Source organism: Peromyscus maniculatus, chromosome 1 (genome assembly GCF_049852395.1).
Source record: "Peromyscus maniculatus bairdii isolate BWxNUB_F1_BW_parent chromosome 1, HU_Pman_BW_mat_3.1, whole genome shotgun sequence".
NCBI lineage: Eukaryota > Metazoa > Chordata > Mammalia > Rodentia > Cricetidae > Peromyscus > Peromyscus maniculatus.
Window position 1 is genome coordinate 132,302,096 of NC_134852.1, and position 23,836 is coordinate 132,325,931.

A 23,836-nucleotide genomic window follows, 5' to 3' on the forward strand; every position below is an offset into this window, starting at 1 on the left:
TTACATTTCTACATTCTCAGCCAGATATTTTTCATCAGATTGTCTAATCTCATTTATCCTATCTGTGTTTTACTACCCAGATGTTTATCAAATTGTTTTTATCAGGACACAGATGAACTTTCAAGCCCTAGTAAAGACAGCTTTAAGGAGCTGACTTAGTGGGTAGTGTTTTCTGTGTAAGGCAAATGATCTGAGATTAAGTTTCCAGCACCTATATAAAAGTTGGACATAGTAGCACATGCCTGTAACCCCAGTGCTGGAGAAAGGTGGAGACAGTTCTGGGGGCTCATTGGTCAGGTAGTCTAGCCAGAACATTAAGTTCTAGGCTCAGTGAAAGATCCTGTCTCAAAAAATAAGGTTGAAAATTACCACTTTCCTGACTACAAAAAAAAAAAAAGAAAAGAAAACAACTTGTGACCTCCACATGGGTATGCATGGATAAGCACTCTCACACACACAATTTAAAAAATAGTTAATAAACAGTGAAACTTTGAGCTGGGCACTGTTGGCATAGGCTTTTAATCCCAGCACTTGGGAGGCAGAGGCAGGCGGACCTCAGAGTTCGAGGTCGGACTGGTCTACAGAGTGGGTTCCAGGATAGCCAGGGCCACACAGAGAAACCCTGTCTTGAAAAACAAAGCAAAACAAACAACAAAAAAAAAAGAGTAAATTTTGCTCTGCTCGGGTGAGTAACCTAAGGCATAGGTTTAAACAGTGTGTATAGCTTTTCCCTTCACCTAACAAATAAATGAGTTTCCCATGCCATATCGCTCACCTTTAAAATGCTGTGGATTATGGAAGAATTAAGAAAATGTATAAAGTTAAACATAAGGTTTAGTCCAAATATTCAAATAGCTATCTCCTGTGGAAAAACAAATTGACTAATAACTTCTACTCAAGAAAATTCGTCAGGACCCGGTGGTAGTGGTGCATGCTCTTAATCCCAGTACTTAGGAGGCAGAGGCAGGTGGATCTCTCTGAGTTTGAAGTCAACCTGGTCTACAAATCGAGTTCCAGGACAGGTAGGGCTGTTACACAGAGAAACCTTGTCTCGAAAAATAAAAATAAAAATTTAAAAAAGAAAGAAGATTTGTCCAGAGAACAGACAAATAGTCCTTAACCTGGCAGGTGCCCAACCAGATGTATTAGATTAGCTAATATAAACTGAGAGTCCAGAAGTAGATCCTAATTTCATGCCCACGTGATCCAAAGGTTCATCTGATCCCATGAAATAAGCCTTTGTCCCTTTCCTCCTTCCTCTGGAGGTCACTTCCTGGCAGGGATAAGGTGCTGTTGGCATCCGTCCTGTCTTCTGGGAACTCTCCTGGAAAGTGTTTCATTTCCCTGTCTTCCCAGTGGAAACCCAAAGTGGAGGTTCACTAGACCTAGTTGGCTCATATGCCACTTCCTCAAACCAGTCACTGGTCAGGCATGGAGTCTATGTGTGAGCTAGAAGTAAAGTATGTGGACCAAGATGGGGTGGGTAGTGCCCAGTGCAAAAAGATTTCTGTTACCAGAAGACAGAAAAATGGAACTCTCACAAGTCAAAGGTTTGCCTAGTGTCTAATGCCTAAGACAACCTGTACTATCTGGAGCATACAACCCTCCCTCGTGTGTACCTATGCATACACACACTCACCCTTTACTCCTTGTCATATTCTACTTAAAGTCTGTAATTTCAGCCAAACACCCTGTCATTGTCCTTGGCTCCCTTGCTATTGCTTGGGTGTGGCGGTGCTCGGCATTAATCCTAGTACTCTGGAGGTAGAAGCAAACAGATCTCTGTGTTCGAGGCCAGCCTGGTCTATATAGCAAATTCCAGGCCAACTAGGGCTACAATAATGAGACACTGTCATAAAAATACAATGAATAGAGAAAATATAGAACAGCCTTCCACACAGAATACTAAAGCTTTACTCCCATGTCTTGCTCAATTCCTATTAATAAGATTTTAATTTCAGGGGCGCCGGTGTGTCTTGAAAGACTGCTGCAAAATTCTTGACAATACAGTATTACCTCCAGAAACTGTGGTCCCACCATTTACTGTCTTCTCAGGCTGCCCAGGTAATGTTGATGTCAATGTCTATTTCAGCCTCCTTCAAACTGTTTTCCATTACTAAAGTAATCCATGTGACTTCTAACTCTGATATGTGATTTAGCAATAAAACACCTAGAAAAGTCATATAAATAAGTTGCTTTTGGTACGGCTAGTATTTGTTTTTTTGTGATGGGGTCTCACTATATAGCCTTGGCTGGTCTGGAATTCACTATGTAGCCTAGGCTGCCCTTGAACTCAAAGAGATCTGCCTGCATGTGCCTTCTGATGCTGAGATAAAAGGCGTGCACCATCACACCCAGTGAACAAGCTGTGTTTGGAATGAATAACTAGATTTACAAGGAAAAAAGGAAATTATCAGAAACAAAAAGGAAATGAAACCCAAGCTAGAAGACAGCAGGTGTTAAATGCTGACCTCATAGTAGAGTGATTTAAAATGTGGTACTTGTGGGATAGGAGAAAGCCTTAGATCCACACATGGCAGAGAGATTCTCAAATACCTTTCAAGGGTTTCCCCTCAAGAAGGTTGCTATAGGGACTGGAGAGGTGGCTCAGTGGTTAAGGTCACTGGATGCTCTTCCATAGGACCTGGGTTCAATTTCCAGCACTCACATGGCAGCTCAACTTTTAACTCCAGTTCTAGGGGATTCCCCTACCTTTTCTGGCCTCTGCAGTCTCCATGCACACACAAGGTAAACAGACATACATGCAGGCAAAACACCCATACATATAAAAGTAAATAAATAACATTGAAGAAAAAAAGGTTGCTATGGAACAAATCTGCCATCAGCACATGGTAAGGACAAAGAAGCATTTCTTTCTTGGCCTGGGCTCTGACTGGACAAAGGGGAAAGAAAAAAATCTCTTTAGAGATACGTGTGCCTCATCTTTTTATCTTATTCAAGTTCCTTAGTACTAACTTCTTATGGTCATGGAACACTAATGTCAGAAGACAAGGAATCATCCTGGTATTTCAGGTGGAAATCATAATGACTACTTTTGAAAAGGCCAGCTGCATGGGACCATCCAGGTCTCTGTATATGAGGGAACTGAGACTGGAAGGTACGCATCTCCAGTGTCGAAGACCCCTCATTTAGAGCCCAAAGCTTCTTGCACCATGACAGGGTGTTTCTTTTGAGTAGTTTCAAAAATAAATGCCAGGCATTAGGGTACTTTATTGGCACGTCCATCTTTGAATTCAGACACTTGGGCTTGCAGGCAATCTGACACATTTGTGAGAGCTACATGAGATAAAATTGAGCCTGAAGCAAATAGAAATGGAAAGCAAGATAAACCCTGATCAGAAACCTCGAGTGCTGATGCTACTGAAGACAGGCAGATAATGTACTAATTGAAGTCATAGCCCATCATGGCTGCTGGACATGGCACTGGAAGCTTGAAAGCTGATGTTTAAGGAACAGCTACAAATGGGAATTTTATGAGGTATCTCTGAATTTTAAAATTGTCTAATTATTACTGTGATTAAAGATTAAATACTGTGAAGTTTAAGGGCTAGAAAGACGGCTAAGCTGTTACAAGCACTGTTTCTCTCACAGAGGATCTGGGTTTGATTCTAAGCAACCACATAACTCACAGCCATCCATAAATCCACTTCCAGGGGATCCAAAGCCCTCTTCTGACTTCTTGGGCACCAGGCATGCACATGGTACACAAACATACATGCAGGCAAAATATCCATACACATTTTTTAAAAAAAAATTGAGCCAGTTGTGGTAGCACGTGTCTTTAGTTCCAGCACTTAGCATGCAGAGGCAGGCAGATCTCTGAGTTGGAGGCCAGCCTGGTCTACATGGTGAGTTCTAGGACAGCCAGGACTACATAAAAACCCTGGCTCAAACAAACAAAACAAAACAAAAATACTGTGAAGTTTAAACATATTTATAGGACTAACATGCACTTTTTAATTATAGAGTGTCTATGAGAATTTTTTGAGGTTTTTTTTATTTGTTTTATATATACTTAATACATTTTGTATAAATGTATAAAATATATGCACTTAATATGTTTGAATGGAAAATGTAGGTATTTGAAATGGCACCTATATAAATGAAATCAAGCTCTCTATTAATCTGTACTGTTCAGAAACTATCAGTTATTTAGCAATATACCTTGGGCAACTTTTCAGGTGGTATAGAGAACTACATCATTCCTCTCAAGGGTTACAGGTTTCGCACACTGCATAGGTAGATTTAACACAAAGCATTGAATTAGTCCCATAGTATAATGGGTCACTAGCAGTTAGTTGTACCTGGGCAGTATTAGAAACTTCTGTCTTGACATTCTTTTACATGTATTGTGCAATTGGGCACAATTATCTCTGGCATACATTCTTAGAAGCCGACTTATGGACCACAGGATATGATCGTTGAAAACTTTGCTGGCTATTTTTATTTTATGTGTTATGTGTCTTTGCCTGCATATATCTCTGCACAACATGCATACAGCACCCAGACCTGGAGTTACAGGTGGTTGTTAGCTGCCATGTGGGTACTGGGACCGAAACCTTGGACATCTGCAAGAACAGTCAGTGTTCTTAGCTGCCAAGGCATCTCTCTAGCCCTTTGCTAGCTATTTTTAAAGTGTCCTTCAAAACATGTGCATGATGGGGCTAGAAAGATGGCTGATCAGTTAAGAGCACTGGCTATTCTTCCAGAGGACCCAGGTTCAATTCCCAGCACCCACATGGCAGCTCACAATTGTCTGTAACTCTAGTTCCAGGGGATCCAACACCCTTAACAGAAGAATGTATGCAAAACACCAATGCACATCAAAACAAAACAAAACAAAACAACTACAGAGTAAGTTCAAGGACATCACCCGAGAAACCCTCTCAAACCAAAAAACCAAACAAACAAAATCTGCGTGAGTGGAGATGGTAGCACAGTGTACTACCACTGTTTCAAAAACTGTTCTTTCTTTTTGTTGTCGTTTTTTCTAGGCAGGGTTTCCCTGTATAGCCCTGGCTATCCTGGAACTCATTGTGTAGACCAGGCTGTCCTTGAACTCACCGAGATCTGCCTGCCTCTGCCTCCTGAGTGCTAGGACTAAAGGCGTGTGCCACCACGCCCAGTTTAGGAGTGAAATTCTTAACCATGCTTGTTCCATCATGGACTGTTGTCCTCCTTTGATTCATCTGCACTTAGTATCGTTGCTTTGGTTTTATTGTGCTGGACTGAGTTTCACTGTAGGAATGGCAGGACAGTTCTTGCCTCAGGGATAAGGGTAAGACTGGCTCAGTGGGACTCACACTGGAATCCTGGGGGTGGAAACCCTTGTGTGGAATGATGCTCAGCAGTCTTTTATCTTGTAAGTGTGTTCTGACCTCCTCCACCTGGAATTTGGAGAGCTATAAGTGTTTGTTTCCCAAACACAAACTCAGACCTTTCAGAAGGTGTCAGTAGCCAACAGTCTTATCAGTCTGAAGATGAAGGACCTCACGGTTAGATCCTCATAGTAGATCTCTGAAATTGTAACCTTTTCACAAAGGGTGGGGCTACAGACCTCCTGGCTCCCTTGCTTGACCTGGTCTCTCTTTCCCCAGGACTCTTCTCAGGGGAGCTCCCAGAGTGCACACAGGAGCTGATGATTGATGTCACCAAGAGCTACTACCAGAAGTTTCTGCCCCTAACACAAGTCTAATCTCTGCTTTATATATTGAATTCTTTTGAACTCTACTATGATGAACTTGGAGATAAAGTGAGTGGTCAGTAACTACAAAAGCTACCATGTTTTTGATGACTTCTACTCTCCTTGATTTTTTTTTTAATTTAGAATTTTTCAATACTCGAAGGCTCTGAGCATTTAAGAATTTAATAAGAAGGCTGGAGAGATGGCTCTGTGGTTAAGAGTACTGGCTGCTCTTCCGGAGGACCCAGGTTCAATTCCCAGCACCCACATGGCACCTTCAACCATCTATAACTCCAGTTCCTGGTGATCTCATGGGTCTGGCCTCCCTGGGTACCAGATATACATGTGGTATAGACATATATGCAGCCAAACATCCCTTCACATAAAATAATGAACTTTTTTTAATTTTAACAAGGGGACATCTGGAGGGGTTGTCTTTACCTGCTGTTTTCACCTAATCTGTCTACAGTCACCGCACCATTGTTGGAGGAGGGCAGAAAGTCTGTTCCCAACACTCCAGCCCTGTGGTCCTGCAGGTGGCTGGAACCTGGCTGGCATGGGCCTGCAGAGCAATAGCACCCCCCCTGCATGGGGTCACATGGCCCAGGTATGCTCACAACCATGTCCTACCCCCACTGCACACCACCCACACAGATGACATTCAGCTATCCTGCTGCTAACACAGGACCAGTGGCCACAATTTCTCGTATCCTGTGGAAAGTGTTAGTGATTTCAGAGCCCGGGTTTCTATTGGCTCTTACAGTATGGGGGAAAGAGATGGGCTGCAGTGACACATACCTGTCTTCCTAGCACCTGTGATGCAGAGGCCGGAGGAGTAAGAGCTACATCGTGAGCTCACATTTGTCTGGTGTGCTCCATGAGACCCTGCTTCAAAACCACAAAAACAAATCAGTAAAAGAAAAGGAAAAAAATGCAAAAAGCAGGTGGTAGCTGTTGTTCTTCATTTCAGAGAGACCTTAGCTGTCTTAAAGTGTTAATAAAAGATATAAATATCCTGTTTTAGGCTCGTTTATTTACAAAGGGGAAACCAACATTGCAGATTTTGCTTCTGCAGAGTTCCAGGTTTACGTCTTGGGTGTTCGGCTTATTCAGGTCCTCATTCCTTGTCTCAAGATTTATTTCACTAGAAATGAGCTTTTGTGAACCTTGCTCTCTAGCCTAGAAGCATTTGTCCTGCCTTGTATTTGCCAAAACTCCCATAGTTCAGACCCAAATATCTGTACTTGAGATCAGCCTCACATGTGTCTGAGCAGCTTGTCAAGTCATCCTGAGGACACACAGCCTGAGGAAGGGCATTGCCGGTGCCATCTTCCCAGCTCCCCTAGTTGATAGCACAGCCCTCCTGGTTCTGTTCTGAATCCTTGGTTTAGGAAGGAAGGGCTTGGTACACCAGTGCTCTCAGAGACTGTGGCAGAACAGTTCAGCTCTAAAGGATAGGACTTAACAGAGGCCATCTTGACTTACATCTAGGTGTAGTCTAAAAAACCTATGAGGATTCAGCTCTAATCCACTTCAAAACTGCTTTCTGTTTGTCATTTTTTTAACGTTGTTGCATTAAAAGATTGACACATGGCACACATTTGAAGATGATCACTCTCCACCTCCAGTAATTGCAGCTGCTGTTCCTTAGGATTCACTACACTACCTGGATCCATGCTACAAGCTTGTTTTTTGGGTTTTTTTGTTTGTTTGTTTTTTGGTTTTTTTTTTCTGGTTTTTTGAGACAGGGTTTCTCTGTGTAGCTTTGTGCCTTTCCTGGAACTTGCTTTGGAGACCAGGCTGGCCTCTGCCTCTGCCTCCTGAGTGCTGGGATTAAAGGCGTGCGCCTCCACTGCCTGGCCATGGGCCACCACCCCCTGGCCGCTACAAGCTTTCTGTTCATGGGCTTGTTTTGTTTCTCACACTGATACTGTAAGGTGCATATTATTCACATTTAACACATGAAATAAAACTCAGAGCTATTGGACAACTTGGTGCCATTTGTACAGTGAAGAACTGGCTGAGTCAGGAGTACCCCATGACTCTCTGGCTTCACAGCCTACACTGATCAGCTCTGCCCTGTAAAGACAAAATGAGCTTGTCCTTGGAGGTCATCTGCTGTGTGTCTTGTCTGATACCAGCAGTCTATAATGGTTCTGATTTTTCTTAGTTATATCAAGGCACCTGCTCCAGATTCTTTGTCCTTTGGTGTTACCAAAAAGGTGAATGTTGGAATTGGCAGTTAGATGCTCTCTATGCTAACTTCAGATATTTTTCAGAGCATGTCTGGCAGGTTACCTGTCCAGCTTGTGTTTAAATACCTCCAAGAGGAAGTTTGTTACTTTTTGCAACTGACTCCATTTTGTTGTTAATCAACTGAAGTTAAAAAGTATGTTTGAGAGCTGGGTGGTGGTGCACGCCTTTAATCCCAGCACTTGGGAGGCAGAGCCAGGCGGATCTCTGTAAGTTTGAGGCCAGCCTGGGCTACAGAGTGAGTTCTAGAAAAGGCTCAAAGCTACACAGAGAAACCCTGTCTCAAAAAACCAAAAAAAAAAAAAAAAGCAATCATGTTTGGGCACTATGTAGGCTGAAGGCAGGGGGATTGCTGTGAATTTGAGACTATATAGTGAGTTAGAGACTAACCTGGGCTATACAGCAAGACCTCCAAATAAAGGGAGAGAGATTATCACCTTACGTAATAAATCACTAGAAAAGACTAGTCTAAGCAGCAACATAGTGTGCAGGCGGGCAAGGCATTTAGGATCCTCCAGTGAGCAGCAAGGTAAGGGCAGCACCTCAGACAGGTAGGGCCGATTAAACGAGGCACTGTAAATATTAAGGACAGCTTTTGGTGCTTAGGAAGCACTCTCCCAGAGGTTCTTACAGGGTCCCATGCAGAGGTGCACCTGCCAGTGCACTTTTGCATCTTTTTCACATAGTGGAAAGACAGACTGCCACTGGCTGCAACAGAGGCCTTGAGGGATGCCGGACCTCAGTAGAGACAGTTCTCTCACTGTGCTAGTCAGTGATTTATTAGAATGGCTTACAGGCTGTGCTACAGCTAGTCCAACAATGGCTACCTACCAATGGAAGGTCCAAGGATCTAGAAGCTGCTGAGTCCGTGAGGCTGGATGTCTCAGCTGGTCTTCAGTATACACTGGAATCCTGAGGAAGCCAGCTCTAATGCCAGTGAAGGAATGGACTTGCCATCAAAAGTGAGGGCAAGAGCAGGCAGAGAGAATGCTTCCTTCTTACATGTCCTTTATAGAGGCTTACAGCTGGAGTTTTTCTGTGTCCCATCCTGTCTGCAGCTGCTCAGACCCAAGTAAACACACAGAGGCTTATATTAATTAAAACTGCTTGGCCATTAGCTCAGGCTAACTACTGACTAGCTCTTACACTTAAACTCAGCCCATTTCTGTTAATCTATATGTCGCCATGTGTTCTGTGGCTTTACCTGTGTGCCATTACATGTTGCTCCCTGGACAGCAGGTTGACCTCTCCTGACTCAGCCTTCCTCTTCCCCCAATTCTCCTTGTCTCCTTATCCCACCTATACTTCCTGTCTGGCTACTGGCCAATTATCGTTTTATTTATCAACCAATCAGAGCAACACATATTTTCCCAGCATACAAAAAGACATCCCCCCCAGAGGCTGCTAGCTGAAGGTATGTCCAGATTAAAGGTGGATCTTCCCATCTCAAAGAAATGGATTAGAAATGGATCTTCCCACTTCAAAAGGTTTAATTTAAAAAGAAAAAAATCCCTCACAGGTGTACCTAGCCATTTGGGTTTTAGTTAATTCTAAATGTAGTCAAGTTGACAACCAAGAGTAGCTATCACACTCCCCTAACAGTGCAGAGATACGCAAGTGGCTGGGCTACCTAATGTCATTAGGCATCCTGCTTGTCACCTTTTCAAATTTAGACCTAAGGGAGACTGTCAACTTAATTTCCATTTGGATGACCAAACTTGATGCAACATGTCATGGTGTGTGTGTGTGTGTGTGTGTGTGTGTGTGTGTGTGTGTGTGTGTGTGTGTGTAGACATGGTCTCACTGTGACCTAGGCTAGGAAGGATTTTCTGATATTAGAGAGAACGGACATAAGGAGACAGTAAGCAGCCTTGAGCAGCCTTGTTTGCTTTGTTTTTCTTGTACTGCATGTGAGATTTCTCTGTACATTTGGGATATGACAGATATGGCACATGATTACAGCTCTAGACTTCTATAATTATATTCCAGTGGCACTCCAGTTTTAGCCTGGCAGGTCCCAAAGAAAATGCTCAGTGCTTTACACTGTGAGACCTGTGCCCTTTTGGATCAGTGACTGTGGCCCATGGTGTTTGGTCCTATGATTGACCCTAGTGTGAGAATGGGGTCTATTGCCAATTCAAGGTACTGAGAGGACAAAAACAGTTCCTACTATAAACAGTAGCTACTTTTTAATTGTGTGCTGGTAGTATTTGAGAGTATGCTAACCGTCAAGAGTGTGTATCCTAGGAAAGGCCAGCTGGACTCTGTCTCCACGGTGGCTCTCACCCCAGGGACAGCCTGTCACTAGGCAATTATAATTTCAGAGAAGAAAAACTCTTTGTTCTTGGAATATTAGAAGAGAAGGTAGACTGGAAAGACCTTTCCAGCCACAGGAAGGAGAGAGGAAGGAGTTGGGTTTCTGCTGTGGTCAACGAAGAGCCATTTCAAGGATGCCTCTCTGTCTGGAACTGCTTCCTTCTGTCCCCAGGCAGCCATCTAGGTAGTCTAGTTACGCGCCTCCAGTTCTTGAGGAACTAGGAGTAAGCTCCTGGGTTACCCAGCATTTATACAGTAGATGCTTGCCTGGATATGAGCCATACTCTTCCCATCCCTACTCCTGCCCACATAACTTTCACATTGCAGGGATCCAGGGACTGGGAACAAGGTTGAATGATTGACCTGTAAGGTCCTGTTGACCCATTCTGTTTTACATGGTTATCCAGATGGGTAGTGGCTTCTGAATGAGTCACTTATACATCAACCAATTCTCTTAGGACCCAAGGCTATGGTTCCTTTCCTAGTCATTGGTACATCTATACTATGGTAGGTTTGAAATTAATCAGGCAACTATTTGTTCTACTTAACACATCCTTAGAGTATTAGCCATAATGAAGTCTTGACAATTAGGAAAGTCTTTCTTGGCATACCACCATGGCCTGTAAGAGCCCAGAGGGTGTTCTCCAGCCTTGTTCTAGCTGGCATCAGCTGCCCTTCTGGACAAACTGGCTTCTATAGGTCAGCCAGCAGCTTTTATGAAGCTATAAGGATGTTAAAATAGTACTGGCAGTGCTGGGACATGGCTAAGAGTCTAGCTGTTTATAACTGGTCTTAGCCAAATGCCCTGTCACCTTGGACAAGTTGTCATCAGTCCATGCTCACTGAAACACAGAAGCCTAGCAACAGCATCGTGCTTCTTACAGCTTGTGTGCTTGTTGCACATTAGCAGAGGAAGGTGGGACCCTGACCACATGCTCTGTAGCAGAAGACAGCACCAGCCACCCACCTGTTCACTTAAATACTTCCTGAGCCCACACAGAGAACCAGGCCCTGCACTGGAGAATGACATGCAGCCAGTCTGCTCCTAGGGATCTTACAGCTTAGTCGGGGGAAAAAGCCGTGAAACAAACTAGAGTTCTCTGGTAGAGGTCTTATTTTGGCAGTAGTCATGGTGACGAGTGGGTGCTGGGGGTGAGCAGGTCAGCTCCCACTCTTCCACATACTAGTCTGTTATCTGACCCCTTGGAATCTCAAATCTCCCATCTATAAAGCAAGAAGATGGGTAGGGTGGTTTTGAGGATTTTAGTTCCTTCACACATGGAAAACACTGGTTCTCAGTACCCCATAAACAGCAGCTATGACTATCTTTAGAAAGTGAAAGACCCCGAGTAGAACCTCTGTAGTGCACAGCATTCTGACACATTTTAGATTTAAAATAAGATTAAGCAAATCTTACCTTTATAATCAGACTACCACGGGGGAAAAAAAAAGATGGGAGTGGAAATCATTCTTATTCTGCATGGAATGCTAGGCACTCAGCAGAAAACATTTAATCCTTTCAACTGCCAGTTAAGTAGGGATTTTCACAGCCCATTTTACAGAGGAGGAAGCTAATTATCAGAGAAGTTGAGTAAATTTGCCCAGTGCCACACACCAGAAAACTGGCTGAACAGAATGCAGGCCAGCTTTTATCTGGATGCAAAGTCCATGTTGTATGCAGTTCTTCCCATGTCCGGGGTGGCAAAAGCAGTTGGCTCAGTGCCAAGCAACTTCCCGGTGTGTTCAGAGTTTCCACAGAAGCCGGACAGGCAACTGGGCAAGCTGGGTGTCTGGGAAAAGCTGCCAGAGTTGACTTTTTTTTCCCTAAAGAAAGCCACATTCCTGCACTGTGTGGCCATTCCTTTTACATGTTTTAAATCTTTTTCCCCCCTAATGAAGGCCAAACAGAATACCTCTGCTGGGCAGATTTGGCCTTCTCTCTCTCTCTGCCTGTTCTCTATGTGGCTCTGGGCGATGCAACTCAGGACAAGCCAGGCAAACTTCTTGCATCGCGGGTCGGGATATCTAGTGCTTCTTACATTTCACCGTGCATAGGAATCACCTGAAGGTCTTGTTCGACCTGCAGGTCGGGCCTGGGAATTTTCTTTCCCTTGGGGGTAGGGGGTTGGTTTCAGGTAGCTGAGGTTGGCCTAACTTGTAATCTTGAAGTCTTGCCCCTCCTAAGCAATTCCCGGGTGTTGAAAAAAAAAAAAAAAAAATGCTGGCCTGAGTTTTTCTGGAGAACGCTTGAGCTACACTCAACTCGCTGGGGCAGCGATTGTCACAGAGAGGGCGGGTCTGCTGCGCTCTGAAGGTGTATCTGCTTGCCAGGCGTTCTGGGTTTGTTCAAGTTTGGGTTTATTTGGTCTAGCCGGCGAGAGGGCAGTCGAGGGCGAAGGTGGTGGGTGCACTGCCAAGCTACCTTTAGGGTCCTAACAGGAGAAACCCCCGGAGGAGACGCAGGTGAACCACATGAGCACTCTCCGGCCGAGGGGCAGAAAGCAGGACCGAATCCTTTCCCCACTGGGGATTTCCGCGTATCCCATTCGTTCCTGTTTTCCCAGGATATCCCACGTGCATTCCATCCACAAGTCCCTGCCCCTCAAGTTTCTCGCTTGCAAGATCGGAGGTTTAAAAGCGGCTGCGCCGTGGAGCACTCCCATGGTGCCGCGCGCTGGGCGGGTTTGTATTTTAAATCCCCGCGGCCAATCAGCAACGCGCAGGCCCTTGTAACGTTCCCAGCGCTGCGTTTGAATTCGGGGAGGAGGTGAGCAGAGCAAGATCCTCTGCACCGGCCGGGCCAGGTCCGCGGAGCAAATTTAGGAGTATGAGTGCAGCGGCCAAAGCTGGAAAGCTGGCTCGAGCACCAGCCGACCTCGGGAAAGCCGGGGTCCCGGGAGATGCAGCTCCCGGTGCCCCAGTGACCGCCCCGCTGTCGAAAGAGATTCCGGAGGTCTTAGTGGACCCGCGCAGCCGGCGCCAGTATGTACGGGGCCGCTTTCTGGGTAAAGGAGGCTTTGCCAAGTGCTTCGAGATCTCAGACGCAGACACAAAGGAGGTGTTCGCAGGCAAGATCGTGCCTAAGTCTTTGCTGCTTAAGCCCCACCAGAAGGAGAAGATGTCTATGGAGATCTCCATTCACCGCAGCCTCGCACACCAACATGTCGTAGGCTTCCATGGCTTTTTCGAGGACAGCGATTTTGTGTTTGTGGTTTTGGAGCTCTGTCGCAGGAGGGTGAGTGTTTCTGCTGCGGGACTGGGGCGCCCACACCGGGAACTAGCTGACAGAGGGGCACCGACGCCTTGGAGTTTCAAGGAATTATGGAAAGGCTTCTGTGGCACTCCGAGGTGCTGAGGCCAGGGTTCAGGGCAGGCGGAGCCCGGGACCTGTGGCTGTTAGGGACGGTGGCTCCTGTACGCAAGGGTGTGAGCAGGTGTAGAGAATGGGTGTTTAAAGTAGTTAACAAGGGTCCCAGGCTACTGCTGCCGTGGACCTAGAACTTCCGGAGTGGGACAGGATCGGGCGGTCGGAAGGGGTGGGGGGGAAGAGAGGCTGTTTGGAGTCAGACCTCAGAGCTTTCAGGAAAAGGAGAGGGTCTCCGCCGGGTGGTGGTGGCCCACACCTTTAATCCCAGCACTTGGGAGGCAGGGACAGATGGATCTCGGCGGGTTCGAGGCCAGCCTGGTCTACAAAGAGTTTCAGGACAGCTAAGACTGTTACACAGAGAAACCCTGTCTCAAAGGAGAGGGTCTCTTGCCGGGAGGAAGCCCCTAGATAGGAGATCGAGAGGGATTGAGAGAAGACTCTGGGTAAGGAAGGGTACGAGTTAACAGGAGAGGGTCCTGTGAATGATAATGACCAGTGTATGGGCAAAACCATCAGAATCCTGCCAAGACACAAGGAATATGGGTTAATTTAAGTGGAAGAGTTAGCCTAGTAACTAACCTGAGCCGAGCATTTATAATTAATATAGCCTCAGAGTGATGATTTGGGGTTTGGTGGTCGGGACAGGAAACTTCTTCCCATACTTTACTCCCTAGGGCCTAGTCCTGGACACCCTTTTCCTTTGGTTTCCATAACTTCTTCCTTCTTCCCCAGTCCCTCCTGGAGCTGCACAAGAGGAGGAAAGCGCTGACCGAGCCTGAGGCTCGCTACTACCTGCGGCAGATCGTCCTGGGCTGCCAGTATCTGCACCTAAATCAGGTCATTCACAGGGACCTCAAGCTGGGCAACCTCTTCCTGAACGAGGATCTGGAGGTGAAAATAGGTGAGATGCTGGGCCTGCGGGTGCCTGGTGGTAAGGAGGGGAAATCTGGGAGAATGGGAGCCAGAGAAATGGAAGGCCCGTGGGAAATGAAGGTGCTGTCCTCCAGAAAGCCCTCTAGTCCAGAAATGGAAAGTGAGGGGCCCACAAGACAGCATCTTACCTTTAGATGCATTGTTTTTTGTTTTTGTTGTCTTGTGTACCTCAATACAGTAGTTTTGAAGATAAGTTTCCTTGGGGGTGCCTCCCGCCAAATACTCAATCTCATAGCGCTGAGCCGGGTCCTCAGTAGTCAGTTTCCTTTTTAAACTGGAGGTCTGGTCGTTTGCTGTGGAGCAACGCGGCAGCCTTCCCTCAGCTGTCTCCTGAGCTGAAAGGCTCCTGTTCCCTTGAGACTCTGATTTGCCTCGGTCCCTGAACCTGTCACTCTGCTGAAACGTGTCCATCGGCACTCGGGAAGAGTGTGCACTTGATTCTCTAGTGCATCCAATCCTGCCATCCTGTGTGTTTGAAATTTCATTTGTGTGGGAGGTGGGCATAGAAGGTAACTTTGGGGAGTCAGTTCTCTCCTTCCACTGTGTGGGTCCCAGGGTCAACTCCAGTCTTAGAGGCAAGCACCTCTCCCTGCTGAGCCATCTTACCACCCTAGCCCTGCTATCTAAGGATTATAAAGGGCAGTGGGGGGCCAGCCGGGGCCAGCACAGTGGGCAGGTTCAGGGACCAGAGGCTGTGGAGTCTCGAGGCACTGGTTCAGTGGTCAGGCCTGAGGCAGCTGTCTGCGACCACAGATGGCCCAGACCTAGCAGCTGAGCACCCTGTCTTCCTTGTGTCCTAGGGGATTTTGGGCTGGCAACCAAGGTGGAATATGAAGGGGAACGAAAGAAGACCTTATGCGGCACTCCTAACTACATAGCTCCCGAGGTGCTGAGCAAGAAGGGACACAGTTTTGAGGTGGATGTGTGGTCCATCGGGTGCATCATGTAAGTTGGGGATGGACTCCGGAGCTATTGGGTCTCAGCGGGGCTTTCGGAGGCATTTCACCCAGTTGACCTTAACCCTCTGGGTCCTTCTTCCTTAAACAAAGGCCATTTCAGAGAGCAGGCTGTCCACATGAATGCCCATTTTCTTATCAATCTGGTGTAGGCTGTAGGATTCCTGTAGCTTGGACTTATGGTCCAGGAAAGGGATGAGAAAGTCTCTACACTTTTTCAGTTCCTTGCTGCTTACTGAAAGTGTGCACAGGCCCAAACCATCAACACTTTGAAGGCTTGTTAGACTGTAGAATCTCACTTCCAAACCTGGGTTTAATTAATAAAGCTTTGGAATCACCGTTGGGAGAGTTAGGTCAGCTGAAAGGCTCGTGGTAGGCAGAAGCCTCGTCACGGTGGCCTGTGGTGGATAGCAGTGGCCTCTGGGGTCCTTGGGGAGTCCTCTGTTACTGCAGGCCAGAACTGGGGAATCCAGGTGTTGTCGCCTGCCTTGTATTGAGGGCTTGACCCAGCCATTGATTCCCGTGGCACTGGGCAGACTTGGAGATCATCCCCATCTGTTCTGTCAGTGAATCCAGCACAGCCCCTGTCCTCTAGACAGTGACTTCCGGGAGAATTTGGACTTCACTGGGAGTGTGAGCAAAGTCCTTCTTTGTGCTTCCAGGTATACCTTGCTAGTGGGCAAGCCGCCTTTTGAGACCTCGTGCCTAAAAGAGACCTACCTCCGCATCAAGAAAAACGAATACAGTATTCCCAAGGTGATGACACCACAATGGTTTAAATATTTTATGTCTCACCCAAAAGCTATTCACTGAGCCTAGCTCTATCCTGGGACAGATAAGTCAGCCCTGCCTCTAGAATAGCCATGGAGAATGTATGTCTGAGGGCTGGCCTTGAACTCACTGCATGTTGAGTTTGAACGTCAGATTCTCCTGCCTCTACCTCCCAAGTGTTGAGATTATAGGCATGCAGCACCATGCTGGCCTTATGGTATACTGGGAGCTGAACATGGCTTTGTGCGTATAGGCAAGCACTCAGCCGACTGAGCCCCAGGCCCAGCTTCCTGAATGGATGTAAAGCACAGGGAGAAAAGGAGGGAATAGGAGCAGACACACTTAAGCTTGGGGCATGGACCGTCTCTGCCCAGCTGAGCTGTATTTAACAGGTGGTGACTTGACACTTTGGAACCAGGCTTCCCATTTACAAAGTGGGAGTTTTTTCAAGGGCTTCCAATGACAAAATGACATCTATTTTCACAACCAATGGCATAAATCCATTTGAAGGGATATCCATCCCATTTCTGGGGACTAGGGCCACATCGGACATACGGCCACTTTGAAATCAGTTGTCCTTGATTTGTGTATAGGGGAACTATATCACAGGAAGTCAGCTCACCCCAGACATCGTGGACTGGCTTGAGCCGGTGGTATATGCTGTGGTATATGCCCTGGCTTTATCACCTGTGCCGTGTGTATTCTCAGGCAGGGGCACTTCCTCCTGAGCCTGTTTCTTCATCTACAAGTGAGGTCTAATAGTGGAGTAGTCTTAACATTTGTAAGGCTGAGGCAGGAGGATCAAACGTCCCAGCCTCAGCTACATAGTGAGATCCTGTTTCAGTTCAAATTATATAGAGAGGGAAGTGTTTTGGTGAGGGCCAAATGAATTCATGTACAGGAATACATTCCTGGTACATAAGCAGCATAGAGTTAATGCTGTGGCCGACAGGCCTGTGCTAGGTTTTATCCCACCTGGTGGTGTCCCAGGTGTGGTACTCCTCCCCCATTCTACAGATACACGGTGGTAAGCCCAGAAAGCCCAGGCTATTTGTCATAGCTGGACTCAAACATAGGTCTGGGGACCTGGAGGCCTATGTTCTCCGATGCCCCTCTGATGGTAAATAAATGTCCTTTGCAAGGGCAAGGTGGGGGGAAATCATCCCAAGTTAATATTGAGTGCTAAGTGGCAGGAAATGATCCTTCCCACAAAGTAGGATGACATTGGTCCTTGCTAAAGCTGAGTGTGGAGGGCCTGGTGGAACTTATGGCCACTGAGCTGTGGCATATTTGAGACAGCAACCGCATGGCAGGTGGGGTCCCAGCCTCATCTCACCTAGGCTCTGCCTCTCCCCTCCAGCACATCAATCCTGTGGCTGCCTCCCTCATCCAGAAGATGCTCCAGACAGACCCCACTGCCCGCCCCACCATTCACGAGTTGCTTGATGACGAGTTCTTCACTTCTGGCTATATCCCCACCCGTCTCCCCATCACCTGCCTCACCATCCCACCAAGGTTTTCAATAGCTCCCAGCAGCCTGGACCCCAACAGCAGGAAGCCTCTCACAGTTCTCAATAAAGGTAAAGCTCAGTCTCAGTAGGTGGAGCCCAGAGAGCCCAGATTTTCAGGGTGCATGCGCCTTACTCTGCCCCTAGAGTTTGGTTCTATCCTTGAGGTCCGGTCCCTGGGCTCTTCTGCCCCTTGGCTGGAAAAACAGACTGAGTCAACCCATTGGGCCCAAGAAGGAGAAAATGGATAAATGAACATGAAGCCCAGGAAATTCTTTTTGATTACCTTTAAAAACCCCTAACATCTCTGGGTGGTGGTGGTGCATGCCTTTAATCTCAGCACTCTGGAAGCTGAGGCAGGTGGATCTCTGAGTTTCAGGCCAGCCTGGTCTACAGAGTGAGTTTCCAGGACAGTCAGGACTGTTACATAGAGAAACCTTGTCTCCTAAATCCAAAAAAGAAAAAGTTCCTAGTGTTTCTCTTGCATGGTTTTTTGAGAATACTGGAACTTGTCAGGTACATACATGGAGTATAACATGGCACCCATCCTCAGTTCTCATTCTCAGCCACCCTGCTCACTCTTTGTATAATTTATCCCTTTGAGTGCTTGTGTTTTGTCTGTCAGGAGAAGGTCTCTCACTGTCACCAGGCTGCTCTTGACTCAGTCCTTCTGCCTAGGGCTCTGGATTGCAAGTTTGTCAGTACATCTCACTTTTGAAATGTCACTACAGCCAACTCCAGCAGTCTGTCAGTTTTCACTTAAAGTACGTTTGTGAGTTTGAGGCCAGTCTGGTCTACAGAGCTAGTTCCAGGACAGCCAGAGCTGTTAGAGAAACCCTGTCTGGAAAATAAATAGGTAGAAGAATGAACAGGACGCCTCTGACCCTCCTTTCCCAGTCTGTTTACATTTCATTTGAGGTTTGCATCATCAGTTCCCTAAATGTTTCTCTTCTTGACTGTGAGAGGGAGCTTTCCTCTGCTGGTAATGCTTCAGTGTATACTTCTTGAAAACAGACATGACAGAGGCAGCACAGCCTTCAGGACTGTGAGCATTAACCTAATCCCATATTGTCTTAACAATTCCTTTTTTTTAACGCACTTTTTTAAAGATTTACTATGTATATAGTGTTCTGCCTGCATTTAACACACTTTTTTGTTTGTTTGTTTTAACTATTCCTCCTTCCTTTTTTTTTTTTTTTTTTTTGAAATGGACTATGAAGCCAAGACTGGCCTCAGGTTGGAAATCTCCTGCCTCACCGCTCCCCCTCACCCCCCATTGCTTGACCTATCGGAGTATGCTACTGTATTTAGCATTACTTTTTTTTTTTTCTTGCAGTTTTAGTTTTCCTTAATATATTTCATTAAGGGTTATAGCTTGAAGGGCTTTCTTTCTCTGTGTGATATGTCACCAATTTAATATAAACTTCTCAGTTCATCTGTTTTAATTAGATTTACATTTTTAGGCAAATGACTTGCAATGATTTCATTTTGGGTTTGGTGCTTGGAGACAGGGCCCCATGTTGTTCAGGCTAGCACTGAACTCACAAATGCTGGGATTACAAATGTGTTCCTCGCCCCTGACTCAATGACTTGGTTTATTTTGGAATAATTTTAGGGCTATACAAAAATGTTACAAACCAAATAGAGCTGACTTTCCATGTACCCTCCCTCAGCTTCCTTCACTGTCAGCATCTCTACCATAGAATAATTACCAAAGCTACAACGTCAACCATAGATAATCCTGTCAATGAACTCTAGCCCTCACGTCAATCACATTCCCCATTAACACCACCTTTTCCTTACCATGATGCAAGTCAGTACCCCACATGACATTTAGTGACCTTGGCTTCTTAGTTTCCTCTAGCCTGGGACAGCGGGCTTTTTCCTTATGTCTCTGGGTTTTTCCTTAAGTCTTGCTAATGAGTATTTCCTGTTGGATTTGTTGCTTCCTCATGATTTAGGAAAGGTTCTACATTCTGAGTAAGAATGCTACAGGGGGGATATGCTCTTCTCTGTTTCAGGGAGACAAGGCTGTCTCTGCTGCAGATACTGTGTCTTTGGTAATTGATAAGTATCTTGCAGGAAGTTGTTTGAAAAGCTATTGCCCACCAATTTTAAAGATTTATTTATTATGTATACATAAGAGGGTGCCAGATCTCATTACAGATGGTTGTAAGCCACCATGTGGGTGCTGGGAATTGAACTCAGGACCTCTGGAAGAACAGTCGGTGCTCTTAACCTTTGCGCCATCTCTCCAGCCCGCCCACCAATTTTAGCACCCACCTATGGGTGTTGGTGTAGCAATTATTACTGTAATTTTTTTTTTTTAATTTTTGAGACAGTGTCTTATGTGACCCAGGCTGCTTGGAATTCACAGTAGCCAAGGATGACCTTGAACTTCTGCTCTTCTGCCTCTATCTCCTGAGTGCTAAGATTACCGGCATGGGCCACCATGACAGTTTATAAGGAGCTGAGAATCTTAATTCAGGGCTTCACACTAGACAAGCACGCTATTGATGGAATTATCACCGAGATCATTTTCTGTTATCCTTTCCTGTAGTGCTGGACTTGAGGAGTCCTATCTTATGGAGGGAGGTGTTAAAATACTGCTATTCAAAGGGGGGTTTGTTTGTTTGTTTTGATAAACTAGCATCAAAGAAAATATTCTATATTTTCCAAGCTTATCCAAAGGTAGAGAAGTGTATAATGTGCTAGGTGTTCCTGGGGTGGTCCTCCTCCATTTCCAATAGTTACATTTGGACAGGCTTGATTTTATGTATTCTGCAAACACTCATTTTGTTTTTACTGTGTATGGGTCTTTTGCATGCATATGTGTATGTGCATCACATGCATGCCTGGTGACCACAGACACCAGAAGATGGCGTTGGATCCCCTGGAAGTGGAGATACAGGTGGTTGTGAGCCTCCATGTGAGTGCTGAGAACCAAAGCCAGGTTCTTTGCAAGAATAGCCAGTGCTCTTAATGACTGGGCCATCTCTCCAGCCCCTTTTTGACTAGTTTTAAATTAGATCTTGGATATTTTATTTCACACTTAATTTCTTTTTTTTTGGTTTTTTGAGACAGGGTTTCTCTGTGTAGCTTTGTGCCTTTCCTGGAACTCACTTGGTAGCCCAGGCTGGCCTCGAACTCACAGAGATCCGCCTGGCTCTGCCTCCCGAGTGCTGGGATTAAAGGCGTGCACCACCACCGCCCGGCCTTAAATTCTTAATATAGCATGGTGGGATTTTTGATGTTTTTTAATCGAAAATTTAAGAAATGTCCTGTTTCACAGGAACACTAACACATGCTGGTTTGGGGAAATGGCTCTTTCAAGCGTAAGGACAGCAAGAGTGACCAGCATGCCCCCAGCCACCAAAGGCCAACTTCATGCTTCAGTGTGTATTTCATTTCAAAGCAAATGGCTACACTGTGCTTCACCCATCCTTCCACCTTCCTGGAAGCACAAGGTGACCTTCATTTGTGACCTTTGCTTGAAATGGTACCTTCAGGCTGCCTCCCTGAGTGACGGCCACAGCTGCTGTCCTGGAAGGCCAGGCTGTTAGAGCACCTGCAGCTTTGTGGCCTCTCAGTAAGCACCACATACCTGACACACAAACCTGGTACTGACTCAGTTCCCCACAGCAGTGATGCCTAATGGCTACTGTGGGAAGAATGCTAGCCGTGGCGGGCCGTGTGCTCCCTCCCCAGTTTTGTGCCTGGCCAGTGACTGTGTCTCCTTCTTAGGTGTGGAGAACCCCGTGCCAGACCGTCCCCGGGAAAAGGAGGAACCAGTGGTTCGGGAGACAAACGAGGCCATCGAGTGCCACCTCAGTGACATGCTGCAGCAGCTGACCAGCGTCAATGCCTCCAAGCCCTCCGAGCGAGGGCTGGTGCGGCAGGGTGAGTCCCGCAGGGGCTGCACATCTGGAGGAGGCAGGGCGTCTCAATCGGCAGAGCGCCCTTTTCCTATAGCTCAAAGTCCAGATGAGTTAGCAGGACACCCAAGGCCCTCCCTGGCGTACCTTCCGCCTGTTTCTGCCCCATCTCACTCTGTAGGTGACTGATAGGTCACCTCTGCATGGCTGCGTCTTTTGTCTCCCTTGGTCCTCGAGAGCCTCCAGCCTCACCTCCCTGTCACCTCCCTGGCACCACTGCAGCACTTCCCAACCTGACTTAATTCTCCATAGCATTTCTTCCCCTCACGTTTGTGTCGTGGCCATAGGGACTCGCGTGCACTGAGTTGGTTCTAGTGTCGCGGGAGTTGTCGGGCCTGCTCCGTTTCTTCACCACTTCAGTCTGGGGCACTGGGCTTTCCCAGCCCCAATACTAATGACAGAGCAGCTTAGAGACTTTGATCACTCTTCATCCCTGTGGTTGGAACGTGGGTCCTGCCAGAAGCCTGGGTGGTTTTTTTTGTCTTTTCTATCCTCACCTACCACAGTCCCTGGGACGCAGAAATGGGGCCCACTTAATGAAGTGGGGCTTGGTGTCCTGGGCTGCAATTTTCCATTTGGGTATTTAGGTTTGTGTTGTCAGGCTCCTCCCCAGGCTTCCTGGGGGTGCTCCCCACCCCCCAGCCCTGGAGGAGGCTGCCTAAGAAGACAGGAGAAGGGATTGGCCTAACCAGTGCTCTATTTCTATCCCAGAGGAGGCTGAGGATCCTGCGTGCATCCCCATCTTCTGGGTCAGCAAATGGGTGGACTATTCAGACAAGTATGGACTTGGTAGGTGTCTCCAGAATTTGGGATGGGCAGGAGATGGTATGGCCATGGTAGGTAGCCTTTGAGTAACCAAGTGAGTGATGTCTGTAATTGTGTGTGTGTGTTACCAAGAATTGTTAGGGCCTTATGTGTGCAAGCACTCTCCTATTGAGCTGTACCCAGGCCTTTGCCCACCTCCCCCTTTCTGAGACGGCCCTCCCCCTGCCATTAGGGTATCAGCTGTGTGACAACAGTGTGGGGGTGCTCTTTAATGACTCAACGCGCCTCATCCTCTACAACGACGGTGACAGCCTCCAGTACATAGAGCGGGACGGCACGGAGTCCTACCTCACCGTGAGCTCCCACCCCAACTCCTTGATGAAGAAGGTAAGGACTGGCTGCTGAGGGGCGGAGTGGCAGGGTACGGGGGCTGCCTCCGGGTCAGGCCCTCATTCTGGAACCCCTACCCCAACTTTCCATCCAGATCACTCTCCTCAAGTATTTCCGCAATTACATGAGTGAACACCTGCTGAAGGCAGGGGCCAACATCACACCCCGGGAAGGTGATGAGCTGGCCCGGCTGCCCTACCTGCGAACATGGTTCCGCACACGTAGCGCCATCATCCTGCACCTCAGCAATGGCACTGTACAGATCAACTTCTTCCAGGTGTGCAGGGACAGGGGCCTGTACTTGGGGTGGCTGGGTGGGGTAGGAGTGCCGCCCCTGTCACCAGTTGGGGTGTCTTCCTCCCCTTTACCTCAGCCTCCGGCACCAGCTGAGCTCATCATGCACTCTCTTCTTCTCTCCTAGGATCACACCAAACTCATCCTGTGCCCGCTGATGGCAGCGGTGACCTACATCGACGAGAAGAGGGACTTTCGCACATACCGCCTAAGCCTCCTGGAAGAATATGGCTGCTGCAAGGAACTGGCTAGCCGGCTACGCTATGCCCGCACCATGGTGGACAAGCTGCTGAGCTCTCGATCGGCTTGCAACCGCCTCAAGGCCTCCTCCTAGGCCTCTGTCCTTCGGACTGGTGCCCCTTCGTTCTGCAAGTTCTGTCTGGGCCTGCACTGCCGGGCTCCTGGGCTGCTGTTCAGTGCCCCTGGCCCTGGGACCTGGGTGGGAGCAGTGCCCCCCTTTGAAGGGGTTGCTATGTAAGTTATTTTTGTACATGTTTGGGAGTGGGTTTACAGCCTCTTCCCTTGCCTGCCCTCAGCCCATTGTATGGATTGTATGATATTTCTATTGAATTCGGGACTACCATTTCTTAGCTTTATATACATTAAATATATATACATTTGGTTTTTTATCCTGTATTTCTTGA

The 23,836-nt window shown here is 47.0% G+C and overlaps 2 protein-coding genes across 3 annotated transcripts in view; both read left to right on the forward strand.

The window, feature by feature from the left end:
• Dctn5 (dynactin subunit 5) overlaps window positions 1-6,722 on the forward strand; it is a 23,620-nt gene extending 16,898 nt beyond the window's left edge. Inside the window, exons 5-7 of one of the 2 annotated variants that reach the window (XR_013044670.1) lie at window positions 1,962-2,064; window positions 5,619-5,773; window positions 6,515-6,722. Coding sequence is in view for 1 of the 2 variants with exons in the window: in XM_006980346.4 (XP_006980408.1) it covers window positions 1,962-2,064; window positions 5,619-5,716 (201 nt within the window). In the remaining variant the exon portion in view is untranslated. Of the gene's footprint in view, window positions 1-1,961; window positions 2,065-5,618 lie in introns of both variants that reach the window. The other variant, XM_006980346.4, reaches the window with a different exon arrangement.
• A 5,778-nt stretch (window positions 6,723-12,500) lies between these two features.
• Window positions 12,501-23,814, forward strand: Plk1 (polo like kinase 1). Its single transcript, XM_006980347.4, has 10 exons — window positions 12,501-13,508; window positions 14,373-14,541; window positions 15,374-15,518; window positions 16,192-16,285; window positions 17,661-17,880; window positions 21,553-21,708; window positions 22,455-22,532; window positions 22,741-22,895; window positions 22,993-23,175; window positions 23,320-23,814. The coding sequence occupies exons 1-10, from the start codon at window positions 13,101-13,103 to the stop codon at window positions 23,524-23,526; spliced, it is 1,815 nt and encodes a 604-aa protein (XP_006980409.3). The 5' UTR covers window positions 12,501-13,100; the 3' UTR covers window positions 23,527-23,814.
• Window positions 23,815-23,836: the final 22 nt, after the last annotated feature.

What these genes read in the sequence shown, in the direction of transcription:
- Plk1 (XM_006980347.4), top strand. Translation starts at nt 13,101, where the DNA reads ATGAGTGCAGCGGCCAAAGCTGGAAAGCTGGCTCGAGCACCAGCCGAC. An exon ending in TGGAGCTCTGTCGCAGGAGG is followed by an intron (nt 13,509 to 14,372) that starts GTGAGTGTTTCT and finishes CTTCTTCCCCAG; the next exon opens with TCCCTCCTGGAGCTGCACAA. An exon ending in GGATCTGGAGGTGAAAATAG is followed by an intron (nt 14,542 to 15,373) that starts GTGAGATGCTGG and finishes CTTGTGTCCTAG; the next exon opens with GGGATTTTGGGCTGGCAACC.